We start from the raw sequence: 19852 nt of genomic DNA on the forward strand, positions 1-19852 counted from the left end.
CCTAGAAGTTTCTCGTTTTTTATATAACAGAAAGACATCCTCTCGGTCTCTCTATCTTATGGTACACACAACCGTATTATATTCCCTCCATCTATAAAAAGATGTCTTAGATTTTTTAATTTTAAATACATCTTATACTAGATAGAAGTATAGAACATACATACATCCAACTTTACCAAAAATCTTTACCAAAATCTTATTGCCTAGCACTAAACGTCGGCTGGGTGATAATGTGAGATATCACATATATACATCAAGTCTGCAACTTCGGCTGCCCCACCACTGCCACATCGGCTCTCAGATGCAGCACGCCGTTGATGAAAAGGTCGTTATCAGCAATGAACTCCAACCATGGCATCTCAAACACATCATTGTATCCATGCACCCATTCACCGTCGAAGGTGAGCTCGTCGTTACACAACATGACGAATTTCCCTGATGATTTTCTCTTGGCAGCAAACTCACAGTCTAATGTGATAGGCTTTGAGCACTCAGGATCCCATTGCATCTGCAAGTAGAGGCCAAAGCCGCAGGAGTTACTGGCCTCGCCCCGTTCACGGCCTCCCACGAGATTGAATTCCTGCCCTGCGAGATAGAATGGATGCGAGAATAGGAACATTCCTTTTGACGGTAAGAGTTTGGAGCACTCCTTGCTTGTTAGATCCAAGTAAACTATAACATGTGGGCAGGGTCCATCAATCGCAACCACTCTCACAGGTTTGCGAATGTAAGCTCTTACTTCTGCTGCAAGAGCGCCTTCCACCTCTGTTGGATAAGCTATGTGTAGAAGTGCCTCAGTGATACGCTTATTTACATGCTCATGGTCTATGTCATTATCAGTGCACGCTAGGATCTTCCGAAGTGTCTCACATGTCATATGACTAAAGCGTACCAGCGGAAGTAAACGAGAACTCAAGATCTTGCGTCTTTCCTCCAATTCTGGATACCGCGCACGGGCCCAGTCGACCATGAAGAAGTACAAGTCATCTTCAGTTTCTACGCATATGTCACTACTTGAAAAGATAGCTTCGATCCCAGCAAGAGAGATGTTCATCAGTTCATCTTCAAACCTGAAATGAGACAAACCATGCAATCAGTATGCTACAACCATGATTTAATGACATCACTGCCTACATTTTCCTCAAAGAAAAAGAACATTGCTCCATCAAATGGGGATCACTAACTCATCAAAATCCTTGTACTTGTTGGCAAGGAATTCCTTGGCTACACCTATCACACGCTGGACGTCAGCAGCTAATGAAGTCGAGCAAGGATGTTCTATGTAGAGCAGTGCAGATTCTGTGGTCATAGGCAAGCTTGTGAGCAGCTGACTGGAATGCCTCATGCAAGAAAGAACCTCAAATTTGTCTGCAGCCATCAAGACGTCGAGCAGAACAGTGGGCTCTTTTGTAGTCAATTTTCCCCTGTACATATAGCTTAAAAGCTCCATAAGGCCATTTTCCTCTGTTCCAAGTAGAATGAAAACAAAAATGCATAAGGATCATGGAAACCATTAATGAAGTAAACAACAAAAAGACAGCCTTTCGTATCCAACTGATTATACAATGGGAGACCTTTTCTTTATCACAGAAAGTACAAAGAAGTCGCAGAAACTATGGAACATAATCTTTCATTTACCATAAATGATCATCTTTTTTTTCTTTTTAAAATAAAATAATTTTAAAAAAACACAGCCGTAAGAATGTTACACTTTATATATCACATTACCTGAATCAGCAATCCTTAATGTTGGATGCGTCTGATCAGATTCTTTCATGCCATTTGAGAAAAGCTAAGAAGCATGGAGTTTATTAGAAACTTCAACTGACTAGAACAAATGCATTTCACAAGGTATAAGAATTACCTTTAGAAAGAAAGGACTTCTTGAAGCAAGAATCGCTGAATTGGCATAGATGGTCTTTTCTCGTAAAACTTGTGTGCAAGGAATCATCGCGGAAGAGTCAACACTCTGTCCTTCATTACCTAAAAAATACGAAGATCAAATAAATAAAGAACATATCGGGAAAAGTAAAACGTATGCAAATAGAATCACTGAACATATATTGTGTTATTAAAATACTCGAAACACTCTGATCCGCAGATTCATCTAATCAAACTTCAGAAATAGGATAAAATGGTTAAAATAGCGTCACAAAAAACAAATTTAGCTGTATCCAGTAATCCTAGCATGATTGTAGCTCAGTATATAAAGTAATCATAGATGTAACTGGCTCTGCTATCTAATGAACTAGTGTAGTCCATACTGCACAAGCATCTAGTAGCACAAGCAAGTTCAGGTATCTAAATTGGAAATAAGGTGTTGACTAAGAACTTGCTGTTATCTTTGCATTTTTGCAAGCACCGGTTTGCAACCAGTTTTGTGTGTATGTGTAGACATAACAGATAACCAATGGCTACCTTTGAGCAGCAGATTGTGCAAAACCAAACTCACATGTACACTGAGGCATCCCTACAACCTATTTACCGAGCAGGCTAATGCAGTGGCGAAGCCAGTCCCATCGCTGAGCCCGGGCAAGGTTACCATGCGACAGTTCTGATTGGGATTTGCCTAAAGAAAACCTTTATTTAGGATAGGCTAGCTCTTGCAAATAGAACTCAGAGGAGATTAGCAGCCGAAGCGTGGGCAGCCACCCAGGCATGCTGGGATGAAGCTCCGCCACTGGGCTAATGGTAACCATTGTTTACAAAAATTAGAGGCGGAAAATAAGAATGCAGACTAATGTTGACCTAAAATGAAGGCCATGGAACAGTTTCTTCTTCACTCCAAATACATCTGTTACATCGATAGGACACTTGATCATTGTTCTAAAAATCGTCCGAGATGCCGATTTATTGGCCGATTTACCGTGAATCGGGTGGTAACCGATAAGATTTTGGCATATCGGCCAGTTTATCGCTCCACCGATATTTCGGCCGATTTTCTGTATGAGAGCCGATATTTCGACCGATTTTCACTCTCACGGCCGATATTTCGGCTGATTGTCAGAGAAATTTCAATGACATTTGGTATGGCAGTCGATATTTTCATCCTATGGTTTTGTAGAATTGTGCATTAGCTCAGATTTTCCATTATTATTGATTCAAATGCAAGGAATCAAGGTAATACTTATGTGCAATTCTTAAATATTATTTTTTGCATGGCATATTATAGAAAATTTAGTGTCGAAAGTTCGGATTTACAAAAAATAAACCGATAAATGGTTGACCGATAAAATCGATTAATCGACCGATAAGCGATTAATCTTCATTTTAAGGCCGACCGATATGTTAAGATTAACGATTTCTTGAACATTGCACTTGATTATAATATAGTGTTCCTATTTATTCTGCTACATTAAGGAATCTATTAATTGGCAGATTTATTGTAGTGAATAGTGATTACAAAAAAATCTCTTTGAATTATCTGACCTGTCAATGTCTCAATGCAACCTCACTCAAATAAAGTTTAATTCAGAGATCTCTAAACTATCCCAGAAATAAATAATTCGCAAGAACCTAACTAGACAATACCTTTTCAAAAGGATTTGTGATCACAAACTTGACCAGCGGTTGCAACATGAAGATTAAAGGTTTAAAACCTACATAGGCACCTCTCAGGTTTCATCTGACACAGGTAATTTGCATTTCTTCTGAGTTGCATGGTTGTGCCCCTTTCTTGTCCGGTATGCCTATTCCAATTACAATGGATTGATCATATTTTTGTTTTGTTTGACAATCCATCTTAACATGATTGCTACATGAAAAACAAGAAATTAAATATTTGCTGCATTCTAGTCTGCTAGTTGCTTATTGCTTCATCTGAGATGCGAGGGGAATTTTTCTACGCTGGGGTGTATCTACACCTTCACTTCTTTTAGATATTTGTACTTAAAATTTTAATAAAAGGTCTACACATCATAGCTCTAGAGTTATGTTGACTTGTGAAGTTTCACGTTTACATGAGAAAAAAATGATAAATTTTATGAATTTTATAGTCATACATGTTAGCTACAGCTTATTATTTACATACGAGCCACATACTACAAATGTTTCCTCTGATTCTTTATTTTGGGTGTGACATTGTATAATTTTGTATTACACTTGTGATTTTTCCTAGAATTTTCGTTACAATTGCAATGTCAAAAATATTTGCCCAGAGTTCATGGGCACACCACCCCGGCAGTACAGTTTGCCTAACTTGATTCAGCAGCCTATAACAATTTTCTTCATTGTTCAGATTGGTCTCACATTACCAGCACAACTTATGAATTCCAATATATTATTTTTCGCTTGCCCTAACCACTAACCCCCTAACGGAAGTCTTAGCTGTGTAAAGAGTGATCGAATCGTCAAAATTAACCAAAAGAATAGCTAACGGACCACAAATTCACACCTGAATCGCACCGAACAGCAGAAAAAACGTACACGACAATCGAAGGTCAGGCACCGTACGCACCTTTGTCCTCTCGGAGGTCGCCAATGGATCCTCCGCCGATGTCTCCGCTGTACCCAGGCACATTGTCGCAGGCGACGATCTCTATCCGCAGCACTCTGTCAGAGAAGTTGGCCGAATTGAACGCGAACTCGAAGCAGGGCACTACGCCGCCGCGCGAGAAGTCCAGGTCCATCTCCGCCTCCGCTAACGGTCCCGCCGCCGACTCTAACTCTTTGCCGGCGGCCATTCCCTCCGCCACGGCCGAGAGAAGGGGGAGCTCAGGACGGCGGCCGTGACGTTTTCTTTTAGAAGTAACGGCGGCCGTGACCTACCTCAGTTTGGGAATAGCTGAAGGCGACGTCTAAAGACCACTTCTCAACCCGAGCTCATATGCTCCTGGTTAAATAAATAAAAAACCGAAAATAAAAGTATAACAAGTTTAAAAATCTGAAATATTGTATAATGAACATGAATAAGTGTTTTAACTGCACACCAAAACAAGTGTACTAACTACACACCAAAAAATACTCGCAAAAAAAAACTACACACCAAAAATCTCTGAGAAAGGACACATATAGCGGTCTATGCAAAAAAAAAGAAGATAAAATGCTGTGTTGTTTAGAATATCTAAATTTGTTGCTTACAATATTTCGATTTGTATTTTTTGCACAGACCATTACATATGTCTTTTTCTCAGAGTTTTTTGTGTGTAGTTAGAACACTTATTCATGTTCATTGCACAAAAATTTCAGTTTTTTTTTCAAATTTGCTTCCTATTTTTTTACTTTTTTTTCAACCAGGAGCATATGAGCTCGGTTTCAGAAACACCTTGTCCAAGGCAACATCGCCTGTTTAAACATTAGGCCCTATTACTAACACCTTAAGGGCAAGTACAAGGGCGTTGAACAAACAGTTTAATACTTAGGGTTAAAAACCACAAGCAAGCAAAGAGTATAGCTTAGGCTTTGAGGCCATCGATCGCCAACATGTGCAGAAGTTGAAGACTACGCAAGCACATCACCGGAGAAAGATCTTGCCTTCGTCAATTTTCAATGCGGCATCGCCAATGTGTAATCTATTTCCACCTCCGAAGAGGCCCCTGCCTTCTCCCCTAGCCCGTAGGGCGTCGTACCGTCGAGAGGCATAGCAGCTCACCCCGAGAGCACGGATGCACAAAATTGGACAAGTCACCTGGGAAGAAAGCCTTGAGCATGAACTGACGGCCATGGATTTTCCCGGACAGAGCCCCAACCCCACCACCCCGAGATGGCTCCAGATCCGGAGGAACCGAAGCCAAGGGGATGAGATCAGCGCGGTGCGTAGTCATCGTCTTGAGATCTGGCGGAGGTCAACGGGGTGACCACTACGCTGCAATCACCATCCATTGTCCCCTTGCCGCCCTCGCGACCAAGGAGGATTGTCAACTGCACCGACGAGCGTCTCGCGCCACCAGGACCCGCACCGCCCTCTCCGTCGTCCAAGGCCGTCGCACTGGCTTCTGTGGTCCTTGACATCATCGTGACGCGCAACACCCCGTGAGCCACCCAAGCGCCGGCGAGGCCGAGCAGAGGGTGGGAGGAAGGGCCACTAAGCCGCCAAATGCAGGGGCCATGCCCCTCCTCCCCCCAGCGGTAGCCTGCCTCCATACCGCCGCACCAGGGGACCAGAGAGCAGATCCCGGTCTCCCCATCACCAGCGTTGTAGGGCTTCGCTGGTAGCAGCCTCAGGGACGGCGAGGAGATGGATGGAGGATGGAGGCGGCGGTGGCGGGGGTTAGGGTTATCACCCCCTCGATCGCCTAGAGGAGCCGACGCAAGGAGTATATTTTCGTCCACCCCTCGTCGTTCAACCTGCATTCAGACGGTGGGGACTCGGAGGGGCAGAAACCGCGACGTCGGCTGTTCGAGTACCTTTTTTTTTAATTGTAATCCACGGGGTGGTTACATTCAGATTGAACTTACATCAGCCAACAATCCATGTATTACATCAAAACTAACAGAATCAAAAACCCCTAAATTTCTTTGGCACATCTATGTGCCGCATTATTTGCATCACGACTAATAAAAAGAAACTTGACCTCTCGTAGGCTTCCAAACAACATTGTCATCTCCACCTTGTACTTGTTTCTCATCCTGCCACAAATTCGCTAGATTGTTGCAATCAGTTTGGATGATAATCTTCGGGATCCCCAATATAGACACTGATATAAGCCTCCCTACTTGTGAGAAGCTCGCTCACGAGTGGGTCGACAACAAAAGAGTGAAGCCGATAGACCGCCTCCATGAAAGATCTCGGGCCATTGCGAATAACGTATCCTGATCCCGCTTCACGAGCAATACAATTAAGTGACCGGTCCGTATTTACCATTCATGAGCCCACCGCGCAGTATGATCCGTCTACACTTCGGCTTGTACCAACGACAATTCCAGCAGTGTGAGTTGCTCCTCAATGAGCTCCAGAGATCTCAAGTCTTCCCCATGGTTCAAGAGTTGGACACTCCGGCTTGTACCGACGACATTCATCATGTTGATGTTTCGAAGATATACATGAGAGCTCACTTAATCTTCTTCTCCAATACATACTTGTTACTTGATCTTCGCCAATTTCTTCTTACAGCAACCTTAAAGCCAAACTTTGAGCAGAAACTGGATCCTTACTGGGCCAGACACTTGGATTAATACGTTGATGGGCTGTAGCCTTCACCAGTTAGTGGCCCAATGACGTAGCGATATCAGCTTAGGAATTACGCTAAAATAGCCATCCGCGTGGTAAATAAGCAACCGGAGTTCCCCACGCCCAAAACCGGCAACCGCTCTCCGCAACTATCTCTCCTCCGCCGCGATCGATATCGATTCCCCAATATATAAGCCTAGCCAATCCGGCCAACCCCCCTCCAGGCGACCACCCGAAGCTGCCATGGCGGACTGGTCGGGCCTCCACGAGGACTTCCTCCTCCTGCTGGTCCCGCGCCTCCCCTCCCTCGACCTCCGCCGCTTCCGCGCCGTCTGCGCCTCCTGGCGCGCCGCCGCGGCCACCTTCACATCCGCCCACGGCCGCCCGCGCCCCGACCGCCCCTGGCTCGCCCTCCCCACCGACGCGCCCGACCCGGACGGCCGCCGATTCGTCATCTGCCGCGACCGCGAGGTCCCCGTCGTCACCCTCCCGGCGCGCCTCGGCCGCGCGCACGACCGCCGCTTCGTGCCCCTCGGCTCCTCCCGCGGCGCCATCGTGGCCGCCGACGACCGCGGCGACATGCACCTGCTCGACCTCGTCACCGGCAAGCGCATGCCGCTGCCCCCCGCCGCCACTCTCCCCCTCGTCGACCGCGTCGAGCGGACCCCCGCCGGCCTCCTCACCCTCCACCACCAGCGCGCCGGCGTCTCCGGCGCCGACCCCGTCGACGGCCTGATCCACAAGGCCATCCCGGTGCCCACCCCGGACGGCGGCGTGCTGGTGGTCGCCATCTACCGCCAGCCGCACCACCGCAACCAGTGGGCCACGGCGCGGCCCGGCGACGGCGCCTGGAAGTCGGTCAAGCCCAGCAGCATCCCCGCCGTCGTCGACCTGGCGCTCCACCGCGGCCAGCTCTACGCCAACACGCACTACGGGATGGTCTACGTCTACCCGGAGCTGCGCGGGCTCGGCTCGGCGTCGCCGGAGATCATCCCGTCCGTGACGCGCCGCCCGACCTCGTACGTGGAGCGCAGCTTCCTCGTCGAGACCCCCGGCGGCGCCGGGCTCATGCAGGTGGAGCTGCTCCGCCCCGTGCTGGCGGCCGGGGGCGAGGGCTTCGTGGTGCGCATGCTGGACGAGTGCGGCGAGACGTGGGAGGAGGAGGAGGACATCGGCGACGTCGCCGTGCTCGTCGACGCGTCCGGCGCCGTCGCAGCGTCCACCAGGGACTGCCCCGGGCTCAGGCCAAGCACCGTGTACTACGCCGTCGACCTCGACGGCGAGACAAGGGTGTGGGCCTACAGCCTCGCCGGCAAGCACAAGAAGATCGAGGTCGTCGAGTCGCTCCCCAGGGCGGAGGGATACAAGCCGCCCTGCTTCTGGTACACGCCGGTCTATGCACTGTGACAATTTGAGCCCGTTCTGGGCAAATCTTCATGAGGCGTCGCGTCGGGTTGTGCAGGAAGCTGCTGTTCTTACATGTCTTGCGTTTGGCCCTGACGCCATCGCATTAGTATTTGTTGGTCTGGTCGTGATGCAGTGTGGGTCAAAGAGTCGTGCAACGGGGCACCTATTTTGAGTTGTAAACTGGTGAAACGCTGAGTGTTCATCAGGAGTGTGTGTCTAGTGCAGGGAACTTGGTGTCTCTGCTGATTGTCACAACTATGTACATACATACATACAGGAAACTGAACTTGATTAAAACTTGCCTCTGTGTGTCTGATCCCCAATTTCAGAAATCCTGAATGTTCTTCTAATTCCCTTGCTTGATTTTGTAACTATGTACTGATTCGTCCCTGGGTGAGTTGAATCTTGAATGGATGCCATCGCGGCCATTTGAATCGGGAGGCTCAACTAAATAAATTGGAGGAGAAGTCTTGTGCTATAGCAGTATATGGTAATTTCTCATTAAACCTGTGCCTCTGTGTTTCATCGCCAATTTCAGAAACCATGAATTTCTTTCTAAACCCTTGCTTTATTTTGTAACTACCTACTGAATCTTCCCTCAGATAGTTGAATGCATACCATCACAACGATATTTGCTAATGTGAATATTCTCCCGAGATGCTGAAGGGTTATTACGGTGAATATTCCCACTGCCTAGGCTGAGGGTGAATATTCCAGCGGTATCATGAAGGTTTGTTGCCAGAATATTCAATGCTGGATGGGTGGATGTTCCCTACATGTGCTGGATGGCTATGTATACACAGAAAAAGGCTGCATTTGGCACTATGATGATTTACGATAACATGTCAATTGAGCCACTTTTATGCAACTTGTTGGGTTTTCTTTTGGTATGATCGAAGCATCCCTTGTTAGCAGAAAAGGTACATATAGCTTAATGGTTTCACTAAACATGACACCAACTTTTTTTCTAGTCAACCTGTATAATACTCCTTCGTTTCTAAAAGTAGGTCGTATTTTGTTTCCTGAAGACAAGCCTCTGACCAACAATTGCATAGTGAATATCAGTCTATATCCCCAAAAAGAAAAAATATCAGGTTATATGACATGAAATTTCTGTCACTAGATTCGTTTTCAAAAGTACTTAGTTTTTTATAGTGATTTTGTATCACAGAAATCACATAATAAAATACTAGCAACTAATGGTCAAAGGCTTTCTTAACGAAATATGCCTCAATCATGGGAACCAAGGGAATAATTTGAGCATCACTTGGTTTAAGTTTGTGAAAGTGAGTGCATGTAGCCCCACGTGTGGTTTTGATAACTAATGATAAATTTTTGATGGATAGTCTCACTGAGTTGTGTATGAAATAGTAATGTTTTGTAAGTAACACACGAAGAACATTGGATAGATTCGAAAATGAATAACATCAAGATAAAGTGCATTGAAGTTTAGTAATGGATGACTATTCCCATGGACTAGCAATTTCATCTAGTTGTATTTTTTCCAAGCGGTTCACATGGGGATCGATTTTCATTACAGGCGAGATAACGAAAATACGGTGCAAGCATCCAGGTGCAAAAGTAAAAAAAAAAACCAAAATGAGAGAAGGAGGGGAACGCCTCTCTACCGCTAGCGTTTTTCAGAGAGAGCTGTATATTTGTAACACATGAGAAGGAACTTCAGGCCTCAAGCAAAGTTTCTACTTTGATTGGCACCAAGGTCCATCAACAAACTTTACAATCCTCCGAAAGCAGCTTCTCCCTTCAAAAGCATCTCTCCCTTCAAAAGCATCTCACCAGGCGAGTGAATTGGGGCTAGCATCATCCAGTTTGTATCAACTTCATCGCCTTCCTCTCTTGCTTCCACACGATCAGAAGCATCTTTTAACTAGAGGGTAGCATTAGGAATCCTCGAACCGCTTGCATTCATGGCCAAATTCAGCAAGACATCTTCATTGAACATAAAGCATCCGCATCCACCAAAGAATGAAGACCTTCCCAATGTTTCATAAACACCACTAAATAACACATTAGATCGACATGTGCTTTTATAAGTTTCATTTCAAAGCAAGCTCTATTTTGCATTTTCCAGACGACCCAGCAGATCGTAAGAACACCCGCAATCTAAACATTCAAGGAATAAATTGAGGGATCCACCAAAAGAATTGTGGAAAACATCTTGGACGAGTCCTTGCACCAATTGTTTTGCCAACGACGCTCCAAACAAACTTAGCTCCAAAACAGTTAAAAACTGATGTAGAATATTCTCTTTCTCATTGCAGAGTTGGCTCCATGAATTACGTGTTTACTTGCGCTTTATCATGTTGTCTTTTGTAGAAATGGTGTTGTGCCAAATCAACCACAACCAAAATTTTATCTTCAAAGGTATTTTTCTCTTCCTGAGGTTTTTAAAAGATCTATCGACCCCATTACTGCAAAGGTGATTGTACATACTTTTCACACTAAATTGTTCATTTTTTGTCCATTTCCATAAAGGTCTGTCATAGTTGCTGAAAGATTGATCTGCACTAGCCACTAGCAAGCCAAACAGTCCAGCCATTGCTTCCTGTAGCAACCTTCTCCTAAAAGAGAATACCTATTCTATAGGTGACACAATAAGTATGATGGGCTGACTCGGGATAAATTACATCGTCAAGATCAGTAAGTGTACGGCATGATTATAAATGTTATGAGAAAAATATAAACTAAATGATCTTTGAAGCATGAAAATTGTGTTCAATAAGTGAAGCAAATTTGATCAAGATGAAGTTCATGTGAAGAACAATCTATGACCAAGGATGGAGTTCATTGAAAGAACTCAAAGTCGGTCATGTTTGGGCTCACTAGTTGAGCCACTGTTGATCAAGTCTTTGCTTAAGATATCAAGGTACAACATGAAGAATATAAAGGTTGATCAAGATGAAGTTCGATGGTTGCATTTTGTAAGATCAACACTCAAGCGTAACACATGAGATGTGTTTGTTAACCACACTTTCTGAACTAACCCATGATATGTGTTTGGTTATTCCACGTGGGTTAGGTCTCACTCATGGGTTTGCATCAAAAAGTAAGATTTTGGACAACCCATGAGAGGATGACACCAAGTGGAGATAGCCATCAAGATTGAGTAGATCAAGTTCACGATAAGCGCCCCGGAGGTTATATGCTTGAAAATGTGCCTAGGTGAAGCTTTCACATAGTGAAATATGTGTGGGCAAATTGAGAGTTTTCAGTAAGGAATCGTTAGCAAGAGAAGGATTCCAATATTTTGCGGTCATCATGAACATAGTTCTCGAGCTCAATGCTTAAGGCAGTGTGCATTTGCCAAGTTTTTTCTAATTTTACCGGTCTCGTGGAGCTTGTTATAGGTTGAATAGACGTACTACAGGGGTTGGCACATGAGTAGCTTGATCATTTCATATGTGAAGCAGTCAAAGAATTGCAATTTTTGCAGTCTACTTTTTTTTTTATCTTGGTTGGCTGATAGCTATGTGTGAGGTAAAGTTTTTTGTTAGCTTCAGAAGGTTCCCAATATAGTCACCAATGGAGCGAAAAGTGCTTTTGGCTTCCGAGCTCTAGTGCTCTCGCTATTTTTTTAAAATAATTTATAATATTTATAATTTATAACAAAATTAAAAATAATTTTGAAGATTGTCAGTGATACATCTTACAATCATGCAAAATCTCAACCCCACATTATTTTCATTTTGTGCTAGACAAAAATAACAAGATCTGATATGTTTTTGGAGATTTGAAATAACTATTCAGATCTACACTTTTTTCATTTTTGTATAGCTTAAAATATAAAGTATTTGAAATTGATATTTTACACGTTTGTGAGATATATTATTGCCTATATGCAGATCTTTTTTCAGAATTTTTAAAACTCAAAAGTATGTTTTTTGATTTATTTGAAAAACGAGATCACTGGTGCTCATGCGCACCAAATTTCTGTCCCCAATGGAGTTCGTATGAGAAAGACAAGCAATTTTTTTTGCGCCGGCTGTGACTCCGACTTTTTTTCCGAGGTGCATTTAGTTTTTTTCAGATTTAGATAATTTGCTAGACTTTATTGACCAATTAAAATGTTTACAGTTGTATATATGAAGTTATGAACCCTCCAGCTTTGCTCTTCGTGATCCCATGCCGGCTCGCGTGATCTTGAGTTTTAGACCACACTACAACTCCTGAGCTGAATTGTCACGAGGTTCGCATGCACCTTAGTGCAACCCGAGCAAGAATTGTCGCGAGTTTCCAATCCACACAATGACACAACTAGTAAAACTTAAGCAAAGAATTGTCGTCTTCCAACTTTCCGGCGTGTGATTTACCACTACTTCGGACCAGTTTTTCTGTTGACACCGGTGCTGCCGCCGTGGGATCTTCAGATCACCGGAAAAGTCCCCGATAGGGCTCGACGAAATCGGGAGATACGGCGGCGATGGCGCACCACAGAATAAGCAGTCGCGTGCGCGCGTGCGTGATTCACCTTGGGCCAGGCCACAGCCGCGCGTTCGCGGAAAAATTGATGATGACCCCCCCTGTTGGGGGGTACTTTTATCATAACCCCCCCTTTGCGCGTTCGCATAAGTAACGCGCCTCGCAAGTATTCCCCGCGCGCGCCTCCCTGTCCCAACTCCAGCCACAAGTCCCGCCCGGGCCTCGCGGTCACGGACGCGCCACCGCGCTCCGCCGCCGGGTCGCACACCGCCGCCGCGCCGCCGTCGACCCAGTCCAACCCCTGCCCCTGTTAAAACACCCGGCCGGCCACTCTTTTTTCTCGTTAACGAGAAGGGGGAGCCCATTATATTGGCACGAACTGGGACGGGAAGGATAAAGAAACAAATCCGGCAAAAGAAGGCGATGGGCACCGTGCTGGATTCCCACTTCCTGGCGCTCACCGCCCTCGTCACCGTAAGTGAATCTCCCGCGCCGCCTCCTTCCCCTTCTCCGCCGCCTTTACTCGCTCGGTGTATTTACGACTGTCTCCATTTTGGTGTTCTTGGTGGTGGTGGTGGTTAGGTTGGGTACCAGCTGGTGTTCTTCATCATCACTGCTCTCCTCCGCTTCGACAAGGTCACGGATTTCGCCGGTAACACTCCAGATTCCGCTACTTCCTCTTCTCTCAATTCTTCCTTCTTCTGGTTTCCTCATTTTCGCGTAGCGGGGGAAGAGTATTGTTTTGTTGGGTGAATCTAGTTAAAAGACTAGAATCGACGCGCTCGATTTTCCGGCCCAATCGTGAGCTGGTTTGGCTGAGGTTACAAAGTTGCATAGAATTTATTATTCTGTCGCCATTTGTCTCCCTATCAATAAAATCCAACGAACTACTGTATAGCAATATCTACTGTAGCCACTCTACATTTGTTTTGAGGAACCTTAATCCATCTACTGTACTGTACGTGTCTCAGTATTGCCATCTTGTTGTGCACGTCAACTTTGATGCTACCTGTTCATCATAGTTAGGAGGCAAACCATTGTCTTCAGAAATAGGCGATTTTAGAACTCCTTCAGTGTGCGTTCTTACTCGATGGAATAGCTTCGTAGCATCCCATTCCTCTTCAGCGATTTCTCTTCTTTTTTCAGGCAGTACAAACTTTGTCATAATTGCCGTCCTCACAGCAGCTTTGAAGGGAACATGGCACTTCCGTCAGGTAAATCATAGTGCCAAGAACTAAACTCCTTCACTTTGTTGCTCAGTTGCTGTAAGCGTTTACGCTGTTGACAACACAGCTGCGTATAAACCTTCAGTTCTAAAAGAATTGGCTTAGTCATTGCCGGTGTCTAACTTGCTGGAGAATTGATGCTTTTTTTTCACCTTTATGCTGAATCATGTTTCCTTTTGCACTAATATACTTAAAACTTGTGTGCAATGGCAATGCTGTCCTGTAATAGTTTACCCGAAGGGTGCACTCTCTCTGATTACTTTTCTCAGATGAAAATGTTACTGCAGCACAACTGTCACGTTGTTTGTCTGAACCTTGGTTATAGATCCTTAGATTTGTCATGACTGTGTTGTGTGCTTAGTTTATGATCATGTACCATCCATGGTATGCGGCTGAATTAGCTTCGGCATGGATGCTGTTGTGGCAGATACTGTATTTGCAACAATGTGACACAATTGCATCTCTGCGGTTCTAATGTTGAATAGTATTGCTCATAAAGACGAAAGAATTGTCTCACCACTCACATTGAAAATTAAATCCAACAGATGTTACCATGGTTCTGAAAGACTAGATGGTCTGTTATGTCAAACTAAGATGGAAATTGTGTTCATCAAGTGTTGAACTGTTGACATGGTTATCCAAACCCGTTTTGTAGTTCCAGGACTGGCATATATCTGTTCCAATCAATTTTTTGTTTTTTTTGTTTTTTTTTTCGAAGTTAAAAAAAGTAAAACAGAATTAATACTAAATTGAGACAGTAACTCTTAAAGATAACCTCATTTCATCTGAAAGGCTATCTAACAGAGAATAGTGGTGTTCCTCTGTGATACCAACTATATAAGAGATTCACACATGAGGTGGCGTTTTGGCTCATAGGAGCAAATGCTCCCATTATACAAAATAATTAAAAAGTAAATGTCAAAAAAATCTGACATAAATTTTTTGGTGTACATCGTGACATTCTATGCTAGTGCACAAGTTTTCGTGGAGAAACAACATTTTATGTGGCGCATACAAAAAAGGCAAAAAAAATGCCCTGTACGCAGTCGTGTTATAGCATCAAAAATTGTCTTTTTTACAGGAGCCACATAATTTTTTAGTTTTTTTTGAAAACTTGTGTACGAACATAAAATGTGTATATGTACATGGAAAATTTTATTTTAGAATTTTTTGACACTTCAAAATGTAGATTCACACAATGGGAGCAAATGCTCCTATGAGCCAAAGTGAATATCCCATTCACACATGTATTATTCTGAAATAATAACATCATCATTAAAAGAACACACCGTAGTTGTTTTTCTGTAATGAACTTCGTCTATTCTGAACATAGATCCCTTTCTCAGGTTGTGTTGACAGTGCTTGTCATTGTTTGGGGACTTCGCTTAGCAGTGTTTTTACTAATGAGGTATGTCTAGTTTGATCTTAATATCTTCATTTTTACAAGAAAATCTTTGTTGCTTCATGACTTCATGTGACCTTGTGTAGTTGATCTCACCCTGTTTATTTGTTGCAGAACTTAGAATAGATGGATGATATAATGTGCCCATTGTTCAGTAGTATTAGTAGCCCACAAAATTAATAATTAGGATTATTTTTGCTCGCCATTGCAGAATACTGTTGGCTTACCAGCTGCATTTGCATCAATAGGCATGTCTGATATTTACTCACCCAAGTGCAGATGCAGGCACATACATAATATTGAACCTCAAATGTATAGAGTTCTGATAAGTAGTGCTATGTTTCTACTTTATAGATATGTGAATGGCCATTATTTCTCCACAAAGTCAGTTTTATTTGCCTGCTGTTGAAGATTGTTTTTTCGTATTTCTCCATACAAGATGTTATTTTGACTTACGACTCGGCATTTACTATTTTAGCTGCTAGTACAATAACACAACTAATCCTTAGCTTGAGAAAAAACATGTTCTTGTAAAAGTTGCTAATTCTTGTTTTGCCTTGTGGTATCTAGGATTTTGAATTGGGGAGAGGATAAACGGTTCGATGAGATGCGCAGCAACTTGGGAAAATTAGCAGTATTTTGGATTTTCCAGGTATGTTTCACAACTTATATTTAGCATATAGAGCAGGTTAAGCGTTCGTGTCATTCCCAAAGAGAACCTCACCAGGCCTTTTATCCTAATTTGGGCAGGCTGTCTGGGTTTGGACTGTCAGCCTGCCTGTTACAATTGTGAATGCCAGTGACAGAAACCCTTCGATTGAAGCTCGGGATATCATTGGTTGGATTATGTGGGTCGTCGGGTTATCTGTGGAAGCTATTGCGGATCAACAGAAGCTTACGTTCAAGAATTCTCCAAGCAATAAGGGAAAGTGGTGTAACGTGGGTCTTTGGAGTTATACTCGCCACCCAAATTACTTTGGCGAGGTAAGTCAATTTAATTTGATTATTGTTTGCATACAGATCATAAACTGTTGATTTATGTTTGACCGTGCTTTAATTTAAGGATCTAACCATCATCTTTCATGCACAATAAATCTGTTGCTTACCTTCTGAACCCTGGGTTCTCCTTTCTCTAGGATGCACTCACCATTACCTGCTACAATGTGAAATACATCATACTTATTCTGCTTTTAGTGATTTAGCCACACTTTGATAAGTTAAGACATTTCTAAGCAAGAAGTATCCCAAACAGACCTAATATGATAACAACTGGCATTTGAGGTTTCATTGTTGAGTAATGGCTGCTAATTGTCTGCTGAATTTGAGGTCCACATTCTCCCTGAACTTCATAAGTCAACCAGTACAGCTAAACTTGTATAATAAGGTTGGCGGCATAGTGGATATGAAAATAGTTATTGTAGGTAACCTCTTGTGTAGTCTCTATAATGACAGATTGACAAGTCAAATTTTGATACAGAAACAAGTCTATGCTATTTTGGATACAGTGAGAACGACCTTCTCATGCTATCATGGTTTAATCATGAGTAGCTCTTTCTTCGTAATAATCCCAACGGAGTCCGAATGTTAGCTCACTACATTGTGCATACACCCAGCTTATAGATTTTTTTTTAGGAAAAAGGCAATGACGTGCCCAGCTTTATAGAAAACAACCACAAAATACGATTTATCTGGGGGTAAAACCCAGTTCCACAGAGGAAAAACAAAGAAGGTAACTGCCAAGAAAGCCCTAGAAGCTAGCTTAGTCTATTACAGGCTCAAGGAAAACCACCATGCTCACACAGGAGCCAGGAACAGCTAAACTTGACAAACTGAAAGCAAAAAAACAACCAAGCTAGTTAACCAACACCACTTCTTGCCCGAACCACCAACTGCATCCTTCTTGCCAACTGCTTCAGGCGTTCAGTCGTCTCCACCCACCCAGCCTCATGCTTTGCCGGCAATGTGCACCTCCACTGTGATAACAATGATTCAGTTTGTTAAAGATCAACTCATTTCGAGACAACCAAGTCGCCCAGGCGGCAGCCCCAAACACTAGCCAACCCATATAATCTGAACCAGCCCCTGGCCTAGAAAGGACATCGGAAAAATCATCAAAAGAGAGAGGAGGCTTACTCCAGCCGAGTGCCTCTTTCAGGCACCACCAAGTGAAATGAGAAAAAGAACAGCCAAAAAGAAGATCCGAAACAGTTCCAAATTCCCCACTCATTTTGCAACCTCACCCGACCAGCCTTTAGCTTCGTGATCAGCTGTCACCTGGATGCGGCCTCTAATGCACATCCAGAAAATAAAATCACTTTTAACGGCATATTTGTTTTCCACAATCTAGCAACCGAGCATCCCTCGCACCTGGATTAAGCATGTCTAGGTAAAAAGATTTTGATGAATAGTTTTTATTCTTGGTGAGTTACCAGTATCTGGCATCATTTTCCTCAGTGAGCCGTACCTCACTCGTTAACTGCTGCATGTCATCCCATTCTGCAACTTCCCAGCTTATAGATTCTGACTTCTGAGCACTTTGATACTGCATGTTGGTTGTGCGTATCCAGGCATACATTTGATAATTTGTTCGATGCAGATGTTACTTTGGTGGGGCGTGTTTGTAGCATCAGCCCCGGTTCTCTCGGGAGCTGAATGGCTCGTAATCTTGGGACCCATCTTCCTGACATTGTTGCTTCTTTTCGTTAGTGGGATCCCACTTCTTGAGGTGAACCTCTACTCTTGTTCACCCGAAATACATTGCTAGTTTGCTGCATCTTTATCTTAATACTGATGCACCTCATCTTCTGTATTTCCATGTGAAGTCATCTGCTGATAAGCGCTTCGGTCGGTCAGAAGAGTACCGCACATACAAGAACACCACAAGGTAAGCAGCATTCTTATGCAGGGTCATTTTCAGATCTCTCCATAGCCACTTCTCTTCTCTGTAAGAGAGAGTTGCTGATTTATGTACCGGCCTTTGTTCCTCTGCAGCCCTCTTATCCCATTGCCACCTGTTGTGTATGGAGCTCTGCCTGACTGGTTCAAGGTAGCATTCCTCCTGGAGCTGCCCCTCTACAATCCTGGACCGGAACGCGACCCTGTCAGCTGAACACTGAATGTGCATTGTTCTGCTTTTATCTTGATTGATTATACATGTACACTGTTATTGTGGATCACTGGTTATTTCCCCCTTGATTTCAGGGGTTTAGAGTGAGTTTGTGCATATGTATTTTTCCATAGTATTCAAAAGATATCTTTACAATTAAGGTTTGATGTAACGGTTTTGCTATGTCTCAGTTAACTGAGATTTTTTTAAGTCTAAGTCACTTACAAAAATGTGCTTTGAGTTGCACTTTTCTGTTAAAAAAGTGCAATTGCACTTTTCTAACAGAAATGTGCAACTGAACCGAGTTGCACTTTTTTTTAAACTGTAGTTGCACTTTTCTGAGTTGACTGAGACTTAAGAAAATCTCAACTGAGACATAGGCACACCCCTTCAACTTTGGATTTCGGCCCAATCGGTATTTGGTTTGGACTCCTCTTTCCCGTATGCCTTGTCTGCCTCCGACTCGGAGTACAATGCTGCATCCGATTCGACTCGGAGTACATACGCGTCCGGGGCGAACACATTGCCCCAGCCCTTATATACGGCCGTGCGTAGGTGGTCGAGTATCACGTTCTAGCTCTCCTGTTTCGGCATACAATTTGTAGTCATTGCAGCATAAACTTTCGTCTGCGCTCTTGTTGATCGATCCATATCGATTGAGACGGGAGCGGAAGGTATGGCGATCGCCGGAGCCAACATGTGGGCTCTCCTCCTCGACAAAGATCCTGGCCACAGCACGGCGCCCACTGACCTCGCCGTCGATGTCGTAGAACAAAAGCTCAAGAAAGCCGCCGCCGTCACTGCTGTCAAGGTGGAGGAGGCGCCGTCGGCTCCTACCGTCGTCAAGCCGGCGAAGCGTGTGAACAAGGCCAAGACGAATACGAAAAGCGTCGCCAAGCGCAGCAAGCAGGCCGAGGCGGCGTCGCCTGCCATCGTGGACGGCAGCGGCAAGGTGCAGATCAACGGCGCCGCTGGGGACAACGCGCAGGCCGCGGCGGCCGACGACGGCGAGGAGCTGACCGACATGTGGATACGCAGATATTTGTCACAAGAGACGAGTAAAGAAGTAGAAGAAGAAGCCATGTTTACCGTGGTCGCGGCCGGTGGCGGCAGCCGCCGGAAGGTCGCCACGCGGAAACGCAAGCCGACTGTTGATGAAGGCG

The 19852-nt window shown here is 44.2% G+C and overlaps 2 protein-coding genes and 1 pseudogene across 2 annotated transcripts; 2 read left to right on the top strand and 1 right to left on the bottom strand.

Annotated features, from left to right (window-relative positions):
* Positions 1-253: 253 nt before the first annotated feature.
* LOC124700281 (BTB/POZ domain-containing protein At2g46260-like) lies at positions 254-4639 on the bottom strand. Its single transcript, XM_047232434.1, has 5 exons — positions 4457-4639; positions 1865-1983; positions 1729-1792; positions 1185-1464; positions 254-1070 (listed from the first exon to the last, which is right to left on the bottom strand). Exons 1-5 carry the CDS (start codon positions 4626-4628, stop codon positions 254-256), a joined length of 1452 nt encoding a protein of 483 aa, XP_047088390.1. The 5' UTR covers positions 4629-4639.
* A 2712-nt stretch (positions 4640-7351) lies between these two features.
* On the top strand, positions 7352-8790 carry LOC124700282 (annotated as a pseudogene).
* Positions 8791-13203: 4413 nt separating this feature from the next.
* LOC124704050 lies at positions 13204-18860 on the top strand. Its single transcript, XM_047236291.1, has 9 exons — positions 13204-13429; positions 13538-13607; positions 14102-14169; positions 15528-15589; positions 16154-16235; positions 16334-16567; positions 18180-18308; positions 18406-18467; positions 18575-18860. The coding sequence occupies exons 1-9, from the start codon at positions 13379-13381 to the stop codon at positions 18690-18692; spliced, it is 876 nt and encodes a 291-aa protein (XP_047092247.1). The 5' UTR covers positions 13204-13378; the 3' UTR covers positions 18693-18860.
* The last annotated feature ends 992 nt before the right edge of the window (positions 18861-19852 follow it).

The sequence above is a fragment of the Lolium rigidum genome, chromosome 3 (genome assembly GCF_022539505.1).
Source record: "Lolium rigidum isolate FL_2022 chromosome 3, APGP_CSIRO_Lrig_0.1, whole genome shotgun sequence".
Lineage (NCBI taxonomy): Eukaryota > Viridiplantae > Streptophyta > Magnoliopsida > Poales > Poaceae > Lolium > Lolium rigidum.